Source organism: Carettochelys insculpta, chromosome 6 (assembly GCF_033958435.1).
Source record: "Carettochelys insculpta isolate YL-2023 chromosome 6, ASM3395843v1, whole genome shotgun sequence".
NCBI classification, from domain to species: domain Eukaryota; kingdom Metazoa; phylum Chordata; order Testudines; family Carettochelyidae; genus Carettochelys; species Carettochelys insculpta.
The window spans coordinates 124140145-124158484 of NC_134142.1; the positions used below are offsets into that span (position 1 = coordinate 124140145).

The window sequence follows — 18340 nt, forward strand, 5'->3', positions numbered from 1 at the left end:
ATTTACATTGAATCAAATTATATGGCAGCCCAGGAATGAAATACCTAACCACTTTTACTATAATACGCGGCAAATACTAGCACACGTTATCAATTCTTTAATATTTCCTATAAATGCCGAGATCACCATGCGTGGGAATTTTCAGGGAGTTTTCTCCCTTAATGTATTTGTACCAAGATATACAAAGGACCTTGAAATTCAAAGACTCCTTAATCCATTTTTTGTCAACATTTGGTGTAGTGACGAAGACACAAAGCTGTCTTGAAATGAATGAATTTCTTCTGGATTAGTAATTTGTTCTCAGAACCAATGAAGTTTTGGGTCAACTGAAACTATTCACAACTTTGTTACAAATAAATTTCTAGCCAAACCGTGCGTGTTTGCCTGGGGAAGTACTGAGGTGCCAGAGAGAAAATAGTCAAATGTAGGAAGCAGAGATGTGTTCTCTCTTCATAATCTCTACCCTGTGATTAGGCTTTTCACCTGTGAGGTGGGTTGCCAGGTTCAATTCCTGCTTCAGTCTAGTGCTGGGTAAAGATAAGTGCTTGGGTTTCCTGGTTTATTTTTTGGTTTTTTTTTTCAGAAAGAATCCCAGTTCCTGAGCAATCTGCTGTGTCACTTTGGTTTGCTCTCAATCTCCACCTTCACAGTTGTTCTACTCTGGGGAACTAATTAAATAACCATTAGAACATAGACATGATGTTGAGCTTCTTACCCGATAGGTCAGCCCTATGATCTCTAGAATCCCTCACTTTTTCTGGGACTGTGATTCTACCCATGGGTTACGGAAAATGCAAATGCGCAAAGAGGAGAGACAGGGACCACTTTTAGACGACTCGATTAAGTGATACTGCAGAGATAAGTGAAGCTATCTTTAGTTACCCTGCCTGCTGAAGGTACGCCGAGTCAATGGGAGAATACTTTCCCATCAACTTCTGTACCCCACATCCCTCAGAGAATATTTTCCATCATGGAACTTTCTCAGGGCTGGGCACCATTAATTCTCTCAGTAGTTCCAAATTCCAATAATGTTCCACAGGCCAAATGTTTAGTCTATTTTCAGATATGTATTGTGTGGAACTGAATATTTTTTAAGAACCTGCAGACTCCACAACTGGGTATTGGTCCAGCTCTAACCGCTTTTCTCTCACATTCCCATGAGTCATAAGAATCCCTGTTCTTCACACTCTATAAATCTTTCCAACAACTAAGTGCAATACCCCTAGTGAAACTGCTGATGAGGAATAAATATCTAGTGTCTGATATGAATTTATCTTTTTGTTTAATTTATGCTGCATAGAAAACTCAACCTTTCTGTGTTATTTTGTATTCAGTTCATTGCAGACTGTCACACAGGAGGCACACACACCAGGCTCTCTATTCAGAATGTTACCTTTGCTTTTATAGGTTGTAATATAAAATAAAGGCCACTGTCACGGAAATTTCATTTGTCCTCTTTGTGCGCGAACAAAAACTAAATGACAATCTTTATACCAACCTGACAGACCACTTAAAGAGCTGCACAGTAGCAGGAGGATGACTCAAACGCCCTTTGGTTCAGCCATAGAAATCATACATGTCATGCTTTGAATAGAATCATGAAACCAAACGACACATAAAAAAGAGGGAGATAGGCTTGATGCTGGCCTCTTTGTTCCCAATATAAGGAACTCCATGCTTTCAAAACACATTACATATATTTATATACTCACACTTATAAAACAGGTATCTCCTTGAGTTTTGCAGGGTCAATAACTTAATGAAGCTTGGACTTCAACTGGGGTCAGCTGGCATTGTTGGAATTCAAACAAATACATGAGAATAGCAATCTAATAAAGAAAAATATTACTACAGGGTCAAAAAATACCTTCCATTGGGCTTGGAATTGAATTCACCTGTTTCTGCTCCCCATCACTAAATTAGAACTCAGTGAAAAAGATTCAGGGATTGCTTAGGCGTTTATTGATTGCTTTCCTCAGGGCATCCTTCACCTCTGAGTTCCTCAGGCTGTAGATGAGGGGATTCAACATAGGGATCAGCAGCGTGTAAAACACTGAAGCTAATTTGTCCATTTCCATGGAATAGCTGGAGGTGGGACGCGAATACATGAAAAGCTGAGTGCCATAAAATATAACCACTGAAATCAAGTGGTAAGTGCAGGTGAAGAAGGCTTTGCTCCGGCCCTTGGTGGACCGGATCCCCAGGATGGTGGAGATGATATAGACATAGGAGAGGAGGATGATCACAAAGCTGCTCAATACAATATAGCACAAGGAGGCAAACATGGCAATTTCACTGATGTGAGTGTCAGAACAGGAGAGCTCCAGCAATGGGGGGATGTCACAGTAGAAATGATTAATGATGTTGGAGCTGCAGAATGACAGCTGAAGCATACAACATGCTTGTATCAATGCATCTGCCAACCCCACAGCATAGCATCCAGCCACTAGCTGGTTACAATGCTGCCTAAACATGGCAACCTTATAAAACAATGGGTTACAGATGGCCACATAACGGTCATATGCCATCACAGCCAGCAAGAGAGACTCAATATCTGCAAAACAGATGAAGAAATATATTTGCATGGCACACGCTGTGTAAGAAATGCTCTTCTTCTCAGCTAGGAAATTCTGCAGCATCTTAGGAGCAAATACCGAGGAATAGCAGAGATCACAGAAGGACAAATTTCTGAGGAAAAAGTACATGGGGGTGTGGAGTTGGGAGTCACTTGTGATTAACAAGATCATCCCCCCATTCCCCACCAGGGTGATAACATAAATCAATAGGAACACCCCAAAGAGAGGGACCTGCAGCTCTGATCGATCAGTCAGTCCTGAGAGAATGAACTCAGTCACCACAGAGTGATTTCCCATTTCCATCACCTCTGAGCAGAGATCAGGCAGATACAGTGATGTGGGCAAGTGTATGACTTAGACAATTTATCCATTTGCTGTAATGAAGTAAGTGAAGAACAACAGAAATTAATATGTGAAGGGACCCTAACACCAGACTACGGAAAGGCTTAGTGCTTGGAGAAAGATCTTCACAGGTGGTCATTCAAGTTGTGCCATACACTGTACACCCTATATAAATACAAGGACATTCAGTTTAATCAAAACCCACAGACAAACCCCCATGTTCACTAATCTGAGCAGCAAACACTGACTTGTGACTCTGCTCTGACAGAATTAAGGTGAAAACTATGTCACAAAGAGATTATTCCTTAGATCAAGAAGCAGTGAGAGCATAGGAGTTTTAATCTTTCTACTTGCTTTGTGGTCCAGAGCAAAATTTGTTCGCCCTGCTCAATAAGATTTTGGCATTTAACAGTGGCATTTCCATTGCTCTGAATGAAAACCTAAAGACATAATGGAATACACTTGGGTCAGCGACTAGGTAATTGCCTATTTTTCCAATCAAAGAGGTTGTGCCTTTAGCTCAAGAGGTAGGAGCTGGGGCTGAGGCTTTCAGTGCTCAAGGTCTTGAATTCAAAACTTGCTGATTGCCAAAGAATCTCCCTGGGTATGTTGCTGGGATTCAGGACAAGACCACATACCCGCTCAGAAGAAAGATGTTGTGGCATCTCATAACTGACAGAAGCTTCCAGTTTGGAGCATTTAGGAAGTTTTATACTAAGATCTGTTATCTATGGAACCTGACCTCTGATGCAGCTGTGAATACTGAGCTCAGAGCAAAATAACATCCAATTAAGGGGCTCAGTGAATTGAAATGTGAATCATGCTCTGGGGATTAATTTGGCCCCATCTTTTCTCCTGTGGCATTAAATGATGCAACATCTTCAGAGATATGGAATATAATGTTAGGATTAATTTCATTAAACTGTTTTCAGTTCAAGCTGGTACTGAGTTAAGCCAATCAAACAAGTGTTCATTTGTTTTTTGTCTGTAGATACCACAATCTTTTAACTGAAAACTTGATATAGTGATGCAGAAATACCACAGGGATCCCACACAATACTGTCAGTCTTTCCCAGGGATGAAGCACCCATACTGGACTGCATCCTGTATGATATATGATGATCTCTCCTCTTGATGAATTGCCTTTGGCCACAAGGTTGGAGTTAAAGGAACAGAAAGTTACACAGAACTGAAACGTACTGTTTACAGATGTGTTTAATATCTTCTCAGCCATTCCCGGTCTTCAAATCACATCATTGCTCTTATGCTGAAAGGTGACATTTTAAAAACAATATGTTACATGTAAAATATTATAATAGAAATGTGTGTGGCCTAGCAGTTAGTTGAGAAGAGCAGGAGTCAGAATCTGTTTGTGTGATATTTTGAGATTTGTGATAGCCTTGTTGGCAAATATTGAGCAATTCACTAAAGCTGCGTCTACACGTGCAAAAAACTTCAAAAAAAGAGGCCCTTTATCGAAAGAGCGGGAGGAGCGTCTACAAGTATAAACCCGTCTTTCGAAAGAAAATCGAAAGTACGGGTCTCGGAAATCGAAATCCGAACCCCGATCCCGTATCAGGAAGATCTCTCCCTTTCGAAATAATAAATCGAAAGAATACACATGTAGGCACTCCACAGCCCACTCTTTCGAAATACAGGTCCGCCATGGCACCGATCAGCAGGAGCGTGGGGCCGCTCCAGCCGGCAGCAGTGGAACTCTATGGTCCCTGCGTTCGGCTGCTTTAAAGCTGCACGCACACAGAAAACCCGTGGCAGGAAGCTGAGAGCGTGCTGGGAGCAGCGTGCACACGAGCTCCAGCTGCACGCTCCAGCCAAGGCCAGCAGCCAGACCCCCTGCAAGCCCCACAGCCCCCCACCCGAGCCCTCTCCAGCCTCCCAGGGCTCCCAGGGGGAGAAAAAAAATGAGCCCCCTCCTGGACGGGGAGGGAGCTCCGGGACCTCCTCGGCGTCTGGCAGGATGAGGAGGTGCTGCGCCACATGGGCGTCAAGCCGCGCAATGCCACAGCCTTTGGCCACCTGGCAACAGGCCTCCGCCACCCGGAGCGTACCCAAGACCAGGTACGCTCCAAAGTAAAAGAACTACAGCAGGGATATGCCTGGGCCAGGGACCAGGCCGGACGCTCTGCGGCAGGTCCAGTGACCTGCCCCTTCTACCGGGAGCTCCGGAGCATCCTGGGGCCCCAGGAGAGTTCCCCCTCCCCGGCCCTCCTGGACACCTCCAGGGAGGAGCTGCGGCCAGCGGAGGCGGAGGAGCAGCCCAGATCGGGGACCCCGGAGGTCAAGGGGACGACCGAGTGGTCAAGCGAGGAGGGGGAGCTGACTATTCTCATCCCCTCCTGCTCCTCCAGCCGGGCGACCGAGGGTCGGACATCTCCGAACTTCGCTGAGGGACCCTCTGATACGTAAAGGGAGGGGCGCACACCTACTCCAAGGGTGGGGGCAATGCAATGGCTAGTCACCCGCACATGGGACCGGTGGTCTCGGGCCGTACACAGGCCAGCCCCCACATGGGATGCGGCACCCCGCGGTGGCACATCAGCCATGCCCAGCACCCGCCCTCAGTGGACAGCGCCGTAAGCCGTGCAGGGGTGGTGGCTGGTCGGTGCCCGACGGCGCCCGGGGCCCACATACCACAGGTTGGGAAGGGCCACCTGTGGGAGAGACCCCTGGAATCACACCCAGGCTGGGAGGCCAGTATCGGGGGAGGGTGGGGGGTCGGTCGGTGCTCCCTTGGGGGGGGGTCAGTGTTAATGCATCCTAGAATCATGTTTGCCTTTTTCGCAACAGCATCACACTGTTGACTCATATTTAGCTTGTGGTCCACTATAACCCCCAGATCCCTTTCTGCTGTACTCATTCTTAGGCAGTCCTTTCCTATTCTGTATGTGTGACACTGATACTCTCTGGGTACAGTTATCCAGCCAGTTGTTCACCCACCTTATAGTAGCCCCATTTAAGTTGTGTTTGCATAGTTTATTGATAAGCATATTATGTGAGACTGTGTCAAATGCTTTACTGAAGTCTAGGTATACCACATCCACCGCTTCTCCCTTATCCACAAGACTCGTTATTCTATCAAAGAAAGCTATCAGATTGGTTTGACATGATCTGTTTTTAACAAAACCATGCATTGTGCAAATTGCACAAGTTGTTTTGATTTATGGCTAAAGTGTAGCCGTAGCCTAAGCATTGAAACATATGGTGAAAAAAGCTTTGATTTGCATTTCACATCATTTCTTAAGCTAGGCACAAGCTTCACTTTTGCTTCCTTTTTCCTGTAACCATGCCTGACTTCTATGCTTCGTTATCCATACTCACTTAGCAATCTATCACATTGTAGTGAATCAATTTGGTTTAATAGTTTAGTAAATGCAGTATGTTTAGATTGAAGTGTCTGGCAAATTCAGTCGCATACTTATTATGAATGAACTGGTGGGCAATGTAACATGGACAAGCCAGGAAGAGATCAGGGAGGACAGACTAAGACTGGCGAGCATGTTAGGGTCACCTTGCAGTACAACCAAAGCTAGTGAGAGCCTGAGGCTAACACAAGTGTAGCTGGCAGCCTGCAATTATGCACAGATGCTCAGGGGATGACCTGCGTGCAGGAAAGTTAGTTGGGAGTGCCCCAGAGGGAAACCATTTCAGCAAGAGTTTGCAAGGTTGCAGGCAGTGATGGCACAGCTGCTGCTTAGTGCGGGTTTGTCTCTGGTACATCACAGATATCCACCTAGAATATATTCCAGCCACGGTTCTGAGTGCAGTGTTAGACTGATGTGGAAGAGAGAGGGCACCTTAGGGATGGGGTCATGCACTGGTCCATGGCTGCAGATGCACAAAGATATATACCTCACTGGCACGCTGAGTTGGATGGTATTACGCAGTACCACAAAGCATATTTGAGCCATCTTGTCCAATGCAGGGCAAACCTTTGAAGCCTCAAGGATTTGATTGCATTAGTGGGAGAAGTTGATAATACAAGTCAGCATTATTCTTTTGTGCAATATTTGGATGAGTTTTATAAAGAATGTACATAAGGTTATGCTTCCCTGAACACCAAAGGAAAGTTAGGCAGTCATTTCTTTGGTGCATGGCCACCGTGTGAAGAAAGCACATGACAACCATCAAACAGCAGCAGTGAATTTATTTCAGTCAGATTCCTGAGAATTAAGAAATAGCTTTCCATATAGAAACTGATCTGCCTATAACTCTTTTTCTTGGAACAGGGGGCAAACCAGTAACGGATGACAGCAATTTCATGTAAGCCGTGGCCAAATCTCCAGATCTGCCTTAAAAATATGACTTGAGCATTCCATGTTTTGTCAAAATTGAACTAAGGGAATCTAAAGAAATATTTAAAATGAGTTAAAATGGATCACTCTTTAATGTTTCAAACCCTTGCTTTACTCACGGACATTTCTTCATTTGTCAGTGAGACAATCAGAACTTCAAAAGGAGCCATTGTTTTCATACTAACAAAGGTGTTCCAACATCAAACGTTAACACCATTTGCTCATAAATATACCTCCCTACATATAAAAAAGCTCATTTCTCTGGCCAGCATACCTCTGTTCCTTTCAGTCATTTCTCATTCTTCTTGTTCACCGGCGTGTGTTATTCCAACTTGTAAAGTATCTAGGGTTACACCTTGTGGAAGAGCAAAAAGGAAAGCGCCAAATAAGACCAGACATTTCCTAACTGAAGGCCCTTTCAATGGGTTGTGAAAGTGAAAAAGGGAATTGTTCTCTGCAGACGCTGCTGCAAAATATCTCCAAGAATGCCTGCTCCCTCCTGATTTTGACTTTGGTCTGAACATTAAGAAAAACTCCCTAACCACTGGGATGGGTCAGTACTGGAATAATGTGCCCGGTGAGTTTGTGGAATCTCTGCCTATGGGGATAGTAACAGAGAGGAAGCCGTGCTAGTCTACACACTATCAAAACAAAAAGCAGTCAAGTAGCACTTTAAAGACTAGCAAAATAGCTTATTAGGTGAGCTTTTGTGGGACAGACCCACTTCTTCAGCCCAGAGCCAGATCAGAACAGACTCAATATTTAAGGCACAGAGAACCAAAAACAGTAAGCAAGGAGGACAAATCAGAAAAAGATAATCAAGGTGAGCAAATCAGAGAGTGGAGGGGTGGCGGGGAAGATCAAGAATTAGATTGAGCCAAGTATGCAGATGAGCCCCTGTAGTGACTCAGAAAGTTCCCATCACGATTTAAACCATGTGTTAATGTGCCAAATTTGAATATAAATGTCAGCTCGTCCACTTCTCTTTCTAAAACGGTGCGTTTTAAAACATTTTAAAACGTTTCTAAAACACACCGTTTTAGAAAGAGAAGTGGACGATCTGACATTTATATTCAAATTCGGCACATTAACACATGGTTTAAATCGTGATGGGAACTTTCTGAGTCACTATAGGGGCTCGTCTGCATACTTGGCTCAATCTAATTCTTGATCTTCCCCCCCACCCCTCCACTCTCAGATTTGCTCACCTTGATTATCTTTTTTGATTTGTCCTCCTTGCTTACTGTTTTTGGTTCTCTGTGCCTTAAATATTGAGTCTGTTCTGGTCTGGCTATGGTCTGAAGAAGTGGGTCTGTCCCACAAAAGCTCACCTAATAAACCATTTTGCTAGTCTTTGAAGTGCTACTTGACTGCTTTTTGTTTTGCCTATGGGGATGTTTAAGATCAGGTTAGACAAACACTTGTCAAGGACGGTCTAAATAACACTCAGTGTGGCTGTGGGTGCAGGGAACCGGAGTAGGTGATCCCTAAGGGTTTGCTTGAGCTGTGCATTGCTACAGTCTCGCAAGGAGCCCTGTAGTGGACGGAAGGGAAGAGGAAGGGGCTGTCCAAGCACCGGTCAGGGCAAAGAACACACACCTCTCTATGCTCAACATTCAGCTGCACTGGACTCCCACCAGATGCACACACACTACATACCCAGCACACACATATATACACATGCTGTGCTACTGCATCCACAACATCTGGACGCACACAGTGCCCATTAAACACACACATGTACTCTCTGCACAAACATACAGTGCGCCATGCACACCTAGCTCACCACCACAGTGTCCGTCAACACCAAGCACACACACCAAAACCAATAAAATCTGTCGAGCTGTTCTAAGAAAGGATTAAACAATGGGCCACAATCACCTCTCATGGAGCTCAATGTCATTGCAAAACAATTTCTCCCAGGTAGCTGAGACAGATGGAATATTTGCAGAAAGCCCAAACAAAAAGAACTGGAAGGGATTCTGCTAAGCCTGGCAAGGAGATAAGATGTGACTTCCCAACTGGTACCTTCTTGGAGGTCTGGTTTATGCTTAAAAATTAGATCAACCAAGCACCACTGCCCAGGGCTGGGAAACGTGTCACACTCCAAATCTCTCAATGACCTTATACATTAGAATCATATAACTTTACATAAGGTGTTGTCACACACATTTCCTTGGACGACGATGATCAGCGGATTATGAGCTTTCAGATGATACCTCACAAGGCATGCTCCGTGCAAAATATTTTGTCTTGTAAAAAGCACAGACTGTTACGTGTAACTAATTTATTTTCCACCTGAGTGGCTTATGGTTGCTGTCTTTCAGACATTGCAACTAGACTGAAGGTAAGGAGACTTATGTAACAGCCTAATATTGAGACTATCAGGAAGGCCGATCTCAGCTCTTTGTGTTGGTAAAATATGGGGAAATCTGATGGGCAGTGTATATACTTGACATTGTACCTTCAAAAAGGAAATCCATCAGGTTCTCTGGAACAGTTTAAAAGTCAGTATTAGAGACTGCTGGAAGCACCCTCAGATCATTTGTGAAACTTCTACCGTGAAACTGAAGAAGGCTGCATTACCTTATACAATAAGCAGCTGGGTCACCATTATTTTACATACAGGCTGTTCACCACTATTTCTCTATTCCTGTGGGAAGAAATGGTTATCTAGTAGTTATAGTCTTAGTCCTGCACTCTGTAATTTGGGGCTCAGTTTCTGGTTCACCTGCAAAACTCTTGTGTGAGTCTGAAGCAAGACATTCTTTGTGTCTCAGCGCTTACTCTCTAAAATGCAGATAACACTGTACTACCAAACATCGAAGTTGTGATGATAAATATAGCCAAGATTGCAAGGTGTTCAGAGGTAGTATGTAGATAAAGACCATAGAAAGATGTACAAACATTTATTAATCACATAATAAGGCAGGCAAGTAGGGTTACTCCTGTTGAGAGAGGGGCAAAGGGATGCAGAAATAATTTAAGATCTATACTTTCACACTTGGCCATAGGCACTCTGAATTACTGAATGCTTTTGAAAATCCTGCCTCTGGATAGTTGGAACAAAAAGAGGCAACTGCACATGGTACAGAACAGGACATTTTTGTAATTCATGTAATTCTAACACTGTTTAAAATAACTTTTTTATCATTGAAAATATAAAGGAAACATAAATTTGCTAACTGAATTTGGCAGGTGTTTTTAGAAAATTTGTACTTTTGTAGAATTATATGGGAGCTTCGGAGTGAAGTATCTCTCTGCTTCTACAGTTAGCAACAACAAATACTGGCTCATCTTGTCAATTATTTGATGTTGGCTATAGAAGCTAAAATCACCAACATGGGGACTTCTGAGTGTCCACTCCTTAAGTCCAAAGTTTTAGAAAGGGCCATGAAATTCAAAGGCTCCATAGTCCAGCTGCATATCTCTCCCACCAACAAAGAGGTAATATGAAGACACCTGTAAATTAGATGAAGTGACATCAACTCATACAATGTAACTTAGATCAACATACAAGATCGGCGCGTACCAGTGCTTACAAAGAGCTGGGAGGGAACACATGGAAGGGAACACATGGACTGGCAGTGTGGAAGATGTTCTCTCACAGTGCTTCTCCCCACCAGACAGAAAGAGAATTGACTTGGGTTTCTGAAATCTCACGAGTTCTCTAATTACTGGATTTAAATTTTTAATGGCAGCAGAACCACCACTGACTTTTCCATTCTCATCCATTGTGTCAGTGTAGGCCGCTATTGTCTCTGCTTTTTACGCTCAGAAGAACTTAGGAAGCAAAGAAAATGTTCCTTTGCAGGTCATATAAATGGTTTCTTTTGACCTTGATGGAGATGTTGTTCAACGTTTTAAATTTGCCAATTATTAGGGAATTTATATTTGGATCTGGTTGAATTGAACTGAATTTATTTTTTAATTCTTTATATCTCCTTTTCCCCCTCCTTGTGCATGGACAATGTCTGCAACAATTATACAGAACCCAAAATGGGTTGCACAGTAGCAGGGGTAGATGGACTATTCCTTTTGGTTCACCCTTACAAGTCACGCGCTTCATACTTCCAACTGCATAACCAAACCAGCCTCCCTAGATATAGATTAGATGGCCCCTAACTCCTACTAACACAAACAGCTCTTGCTTTGACAGCACATACAGTTTATATTCACTTATGCAAAACAGGTGACGCCTTATATTTGAATGGGACAACACCCTAATGAAGAGCTGATTTCAGTGGGGGTGTGTAGGACTTGTTGTAATACAAATAAATTAAATAATAATTAATACTAATGAACAATGTTGCCTTTGGCTATGCAAAATAACATTTCAGTGGGCTGAGAATTTACCTGTTTCCGCCTTCCATCTCTAAGCCAGAATTGACTTAAACAGGTTCAAGAATCTGTGAGGAGATTATTTTTCACATTCCTCAGGACATCTTTAACTTCTGTGTTCCTCAGGCTGTAGATGAGGGGGTTCAGCATGGGGATCACCACTGTGTAAAACACAGAGGCTATTTTGTCTGTGTCTATATAGGTGAGGGTGGGATGCAAACACACAAAGAGCTGTGTGCCAAAAAAGATGACAGCTGCAGTTAAGTGGAAAGTGCAGGTGAAGAAGGCTTTGTGCCGCCCTTCAGTGGAGTGGATCTGCAGGATGGTGTAGATGATACAGATGTAGGAGAGGAGGACAATTGTAACACTGCTCACTATAATAAACCCTATGAAGGTGAACATCACCATCTCATTGAGATGAGTTTCAAAGCAGGCGAGCACCAGAAGTGGGGGAATGTCACAGAAGAAATAATTGATGACATTGGAGCTGCAGAATGACAGTCGGAATGTCAAACATGTGTGGATCATTGCATCCACCAACCCCACAGCATACACCCCAGCCACCAGCTGGGTACAACGCTGCCTGGACATGGTGACTGTATAGAGCAGGGGGTTACAAATGGCCACATAACGGTCATAGGCCATGGCAGCCAGCAAGAGACACTCAATATCTGCACAAGAGATAAAGCAGTACATTTGCACAGCACAAGAAATGTAAGAAATGCTGTTCCTCTCACCTAAAAAATCCAGCAGCATCTTAGGGACAATTGTTGATGAACAGCAAAGATCACAGAAAGACAAAATACAGAGGAAAAAGTACATAGGGGTGTGGAGTCTCGGGTTAATTGTGATTAATATGATCATCCCCCCGTTCCCTACCAGGGTGATAACATAAATCACTAGGAACAACACAAACAGGGGAACCTGCAGCTCCAGACGATCTGTCAATCCTGAGAGAATGAACTCAGTCACCACTGAATGATTTCCCTTTTCCATCTCCTCTGCGCAGATACGTGGGCAGGTGGGTGGCTTGGGATAAGGTATGAGTTTCTCCTTCTGTTTAACGTTTATGGTAAAGGGTCCTTTCTCTGTAATAAAGTCAGTGAGGAAAAATGGACATCAGTTTCTTAACAGGCACCAGCTCTGGATAAGGGAAGGGCTTTGTCCACAGAGCCAGATGTTCACAGCTGGTCATTCCAGTTGTTTCATTCAAAGCACAAACTGTTCAGATCCAAGGACACACAGGTTAATCATACCCCATGCACAGACATGCTTTGTTCTCTAATTTGAGTGGCAAATGGTAACTTGCAACTCGGCAGGGAGAGAATTAGGATGAAATCCAGTTCAGTCGGAGGATGCTATTCCTAGTTTGAGAAGGGGTGAGAGTAAAGGAGTGTCACTCTCCCCTTTTTGGGTGAGGGGTGTTCTCTGACATGGCACCTCATGTGGCTGTAAAGCTCACCCACTGTGCTGTTTAAGTTTTCTGGTATCTGAAAATGTAATTTTCATCGCTCTGTATGAAAACCTAGTCACATTACAAAGGGCTGAGGCTTCAGTGACTATGGAATTGCCCATTATTTCCAAACAAGGAGGTTATTCTTTTAGCTCAATGGGTAGGAGCTGGAATGAGGCTTTTAATGCTGGAGATCTTGAATTCAATACTTGCTAATGACCGTACTGTCTGCATGTGTTTGACTGTGATGAAGAACACTTCACATCACAGAACACATCACATCCTCCCGCGGAGGAGACAGACAAGTGGCAGCGTTTGCCCAGAAACAGAACATGCCAGTTTTAAGTGTTTTATACTGAGCTTTGGTATCTATGGGAAATGATCCTTGAAGCATCTGGGAATACCTGGTCTCAGAGAGGCACAAGCCCTAATTAAATTCCTGAGTGAATCAAAACCACGCAAGGTATAAACCACACCCTGGGGATTAATTGTCCCACTCATTCCTTCCGTGTTATTAAATTATGCAATTTCTATCAGAGTTATCGAGTACAAGCCTAGAAATATATTTCATCCTGCTGTGTGCAGTGAAAGCTGGTACTGAGCAGAGCTTAACAGCAAAGGATTCATTGATTTTTTTGTTTGTGGAAACCAAGATATTGGAAATACACAGGGTCCCTATGATATCCTAGCCCACCATTATCTTCCACAACTTCTTGTCTGAACTACAGCCCCTCTCCTCTTGCAGAGCACCCTGTGAAATCTCTGGACTGTCACAGTCATAGTGTAGGGAAGAGGGGAGTTGATATTTTGTTTGGAAGCTGCTAATTTCTAGGAAAAAATGTTTGCATGAAAAAATATTTAAAATTGAATTTTTATGTACATGAAAGTGATACGCTGAATGTGACAGCACAGAGCACTAACCTCTGGGTAACAAGATCTACTAATTCTGATGTAATGGATGTCTTTGTACAATCCGACACTCTCATGGGCAATGAAATTCCTATAAAATCTGGAACTTTATTGACAGAAAATGAAAGGTGCAAATCCTGCTCTCAAGTACAGATTTCCAAATATGTTAGTGCAAAAACAAACTACCTTCCTTAAACCAACAATAAACATTTATTGACTACAGAAATATTTGAAAGCAAAGATTTCTCTCACCCTTTCCGTTCAGTCTTACTGGCTAGATGCCTTTCAACCAGAACCCTCCCCCTCTTTTTCCACCAGACGGTGTTGGAGCCATGGAAAGAGTGACTGGAAGGAAGAGTACAATTGGCCATTTGCCTCTGCCTTTCTCTTTGGCAACAATTATCTCCAGCTGAGTTTCAGGAGACCAAGTCTGAGGGGACAGAAAACTCCATCTGTTTCTCAAAATGTAGATTCCTGACTTCCTGCCCAAGAATGGCCACTTACCCTGGTGAGATATCATTTCATTTGATTGACATCTGGCCGAGGCATCAATTTGTCTTTTGTCTCAGAGGAACTGCTTTGTCCCTGCTTTTCTAACTCACAAAGGCTCAATAATTTTGTCGAGTAGAATCTTATAATTTTACATCCAGTACCTGTGCACACATTTCAGCAGGACAATTATGGTCAGCGGATTATGAGCTTTATGTACAGAATGAGGACCTGTGTTGCCACTCTCTTACATATAGGTTTTACAACACCTCTCCTCTACTGCTCTGAGAAGGCAAGCATGTCTGGTTGTAGCACCAGAACTCTGTAATTTGGTACTTAGTTCCTGGCCCAACTCCAGACTTTTGTGCCACCCTGAAGGAAGACATTTACTTTCTCTGTGCCTCAGCTCTTCACCTGTATGCCGTAGACAATACTGTGGGCTTATAAGGAAATTATGATGATCAATGCAATAAACATTTTGAGGTGCTCGGAGGTACTACATTGATCAGGTCCACATCAGGACCTACAAATTTTTAGGAAATCAGTTATGAAGCAAGCAGGTAAGGTTACTACCATTCAAAGATGAACAAAGGGAAGGAAAAATAATTTAACACCCACGTTTTTCATACTTGTCCAGAGCCACCCTGAATTTGTGAATGCTCTTGAAAATTCTGTTTCTAGATAGTTGGTGTGAGATGAACACATGTTGTATAGCCTGGCAAATCTTTTATACTTCATACCATTCCTACATTCTTAAAGGAATGTCTTTAATTTGTTGTCACTGAATGACATAGCAGCAGGTGCTGACTGGCGCTAGAAGCCATGCTGCCATCCAAGGGCTTTGGTCTGGCTGGGCCCTAGCAGGCCTGGGTCCGCCAAGGGTGTGGTGGGCCCCCATCATGTACGGTGCCCCCACCCCATGACCCAAGGGTGTGTGCCCTGTGGGGTACATATGTGACGGTCCACTGTTGAGGTCAGGGGAAGCCCATTGGGCAGATGCCTGCTGGATGTGCGGAAGGGGAGGTCTATGACAAGCTCCTTCCCCTCTCTTGACCACTCCATCTCTGTTCTCAGTTCCCATTGTGGCCCTGTTGATGCGCAGCTGGCCTCTGGTCCTGGCTCCTGCTCAACAACCAGTTGGGGCTCCTTGGCCATGGTCTCGAGGACGGTGGAGCGGGTAGGAGATGTTCAGGGGCCCAGAATGGCCCTGAGCTCCCAGTAATAGGATCAAGTGGTGGGGGCAGCCCCTGATCGGCTGGTCAAGTCCCAAGCCCGGGTGTAATCCTGCCGCAACTCCTTAACCTTGCTCCTCACATGGTCAGGAGTGCAGGCAGGGTGACCCCGGGTGGTCAGGCCCTTGGACAGCTGGTTGAAGGTGGCTGCTTTTCAGCATTTGCTCCCCATTATGCGGAGCACCTCCTCCTTGCCCCAGAGCCCCAGCAGGTTGTGGAGCTCGGCCTTGGTCCAGGAGGGGCCACACTTCTTGCCCCCCTGGATGGAGGCTTGGGAGCCCTGGCGACCATCAGAGTGGGAGCCCTGGGAGCACTCGCCTTGTTGCCCATTTGCCACCCCACTCCATGGGCTTCTGGGGTTCATGCTGAGGCATGCAGAAGCACCTCATATGCTGGCTGACGCCTGCACACTCTCAGCTTCCAACCATGGGGCTCCCGGGTCTGTGCAGCTTTAAAAGCCACTGTGCTCACAGACCATAGAGCCCTGCAGGGGTTGAGCAGCACATCTCCACCTACCAGCTAATTGCTGCCGCGGCAGACCCCACTATTTCAAAGTAGCAGGAAGCTGAGTGTCTACACACATCATTTTTTGACAGTAAGGCCATGTCTACACTAGCATAACTCTTCAAAGTGACCATTTGCATATTCAGTGCCTCATTAGCATGCAGGCGGCCTCAGCACTTCGAAATTGCCATGTTTCACTGCCGCGCGGCTCGTCCAGACAGGGGTCCTTTTTGAAAGGACCCCACCAACTTCGAAATCCCCTTATTCCTATCTGTGCCTCATTAGTAATCTCAAACCCTGTACGAGACAGTTAGGTCATACCAATGCTCAGAGTCATTCCTCCATTGACAGGCTACTGCCTCTCAGAGCTATGGATTAACTGTGCCCATGGAAAACCTCCTTGCATCTATGTGGGGAGTAGCTACCCTTTGTGTGACTGCAGCACCAGGCTCAGTCACTGAAATGACATTAGTATCAACATTCTCTGAACCAATGGGGGAGCTTTTCCACTGACCGTTAACGTGACTTTTCCCTCCCTTTCTATCACCCTTCTACTCCCTTGCAAAAGCTCTCTCCTTCTTTTGATTTCTCAATACATTCAGGAAAGTTAAAAGTTCTCCTCTCAGGAGATTCCTTCCTCCCCTTCCCATGAAGGCTCACTGCCATTTCAATCAAAGACCAACATGTTCTAAAACTGATCCATTTGCCCATGACCTGGTAGTATCTCTTTGATTGTTTTGTCTCTTAGTTTATAATGAGTTGAGAAATATGGGGACAGCCCTGGTCAGAACCCTCAACCCATACTGAGAGCTTGTTTACTAACTAGGCCAGTTTTGTGGGACGTCTCAGGACCCTAGCCCCGGCCACGGTTCTGTCCACCAGCTACATAGAGTCCATGCTGGTTGCAGGCTCCTGTGCTTTTATTCTGTGTAACAAGTCCCACCACCTTCTGTATTACAATTCTTTGACACAGTAACCCCTCAAGGTACCCAAGATAGCTCCTCTCCCTTCCACACTCTGGGGCTGCTGAGCTATACAACTAAACCCTACAGCTACAGAGGAGCAGAGACTTCCACTCCCTGGCTCCTCCCTTTTCTCTGTCTTCCATTCATGCACTCCCCTTCCTCTTAGTTATATAACTGTCTGCTCAGGGAGCTCACAGCTGCCGGTCCTCAGGCTTGGGCTTGCTCAGCCAGCTCTCATTATCCTTTCTGGGCAGGGCCACCATGACAGAGCTCTGCCTCAGACGATTTGGCCAGTCGTGTGTCACACAATGGTGCCCTGCATGTCCCTAGAGCTGCTTTCTGGGGTAGCAGAAGTTAAATTTAGGTTTTATGACTTTTAGAATTGCGTCCTCATTGCACCTTTGCTCCCAGGAAAACAGGTGAGCACAGCACAGGTAATCACAGGAGATGCAATTAATGTTGTGGCCAGGTCTTTTCTTGGGAAATGGAGCACAGAAGCTAGAGCATCAGCTGGAGCAGAGTGCTGCATCCTCCATGCGGTCTTTTAAATGTGATACTAAAATACGGGGACTGTATTCAACTTCCATTATTGGTCACCTGTCCCAAAGTCTCTTGAAACATTGGCCTTCTTACCATAGGTCAGACTTATATCTCAGTAACCATGGCATAACTCAGCATAATGCCAATAATTTCAGTCAAATTAATCTGGAGTCCTTTTTCTCTAGCCTAGCTCAGGATTAGACCTTCCAACACCGAGCTCTGGTGTAACGTGTGCCAGACCCTTGTACATACAATTTGAGTTCTGCTTGCAACAGTGTACAACTGGGTAGTTTTGGGCAGGTCCTTTAAACACCTTTTATCTCAGGAGCCCTGTTTTGGAATTCCATTATATGAAATTAAAACTCCTCTGTAAAGTCCTCTGAGCACTCAAGATTGTAAACGCTGTATGCTACTGCAACTATTTACTCTTTCAGTTCCTCGGCAATTTTTCTGTTTCTTTTCCTCTTCAGTGGGATTAATCCCACTTTCAAGCTTCGGATTAGGCATCAGAGTTAAGCAAAAATCTCACACCCAGCATGGCCAACTGCCTCTGTGGGCCCCAGGGCAAGGTGGGAAGGGGGTCTGGCTCCCTGATCGTAGAAGGGATGGGACCATGGACAGAAGGGGTGAGCCCTGAGGCAGTGAGCCCTTAGTGCCACCCCAAACTATAGTGCTA

At 44.7% G+C, this 18340-nt stretch overlaps 2 protein-coding genes across 2 annotated transcripts; both read right to left on the reverse strand.

The window, feature by feature from the left end:
• Window positions 1-1940: 1940 nt before the first annotated feature.
• LOC142015192 (olfactory receptor 5AR1-like) lies at window positions 1941-2879 on the reverse strand. Its single transcript, XM_074998608.1, has one exon. It carries the CDS (start codon window positions 2877-2879, stop codon window positions 1941-1943), a length of 939 nt encoding a protein of 312 aa, XP_074854709.1.
• An 8753-nt stretch (window positions 2880-11632) lies between these two features.
• LOC142014088 (olfactory receptor 8U9-like) lies at window positions 11633-12568 on the reverse strand. The gene has a single exon (XM_074996114.1). It carries the CDS (start codon window positions 12566-12568, stop codon window positions 11633-11635), a length of 936 nt encoding a protein of 311 aa, XP_074852215.1.
• Between the last annotated feature and the right edge of the window lie 5772 nt (window positions 12569-18340).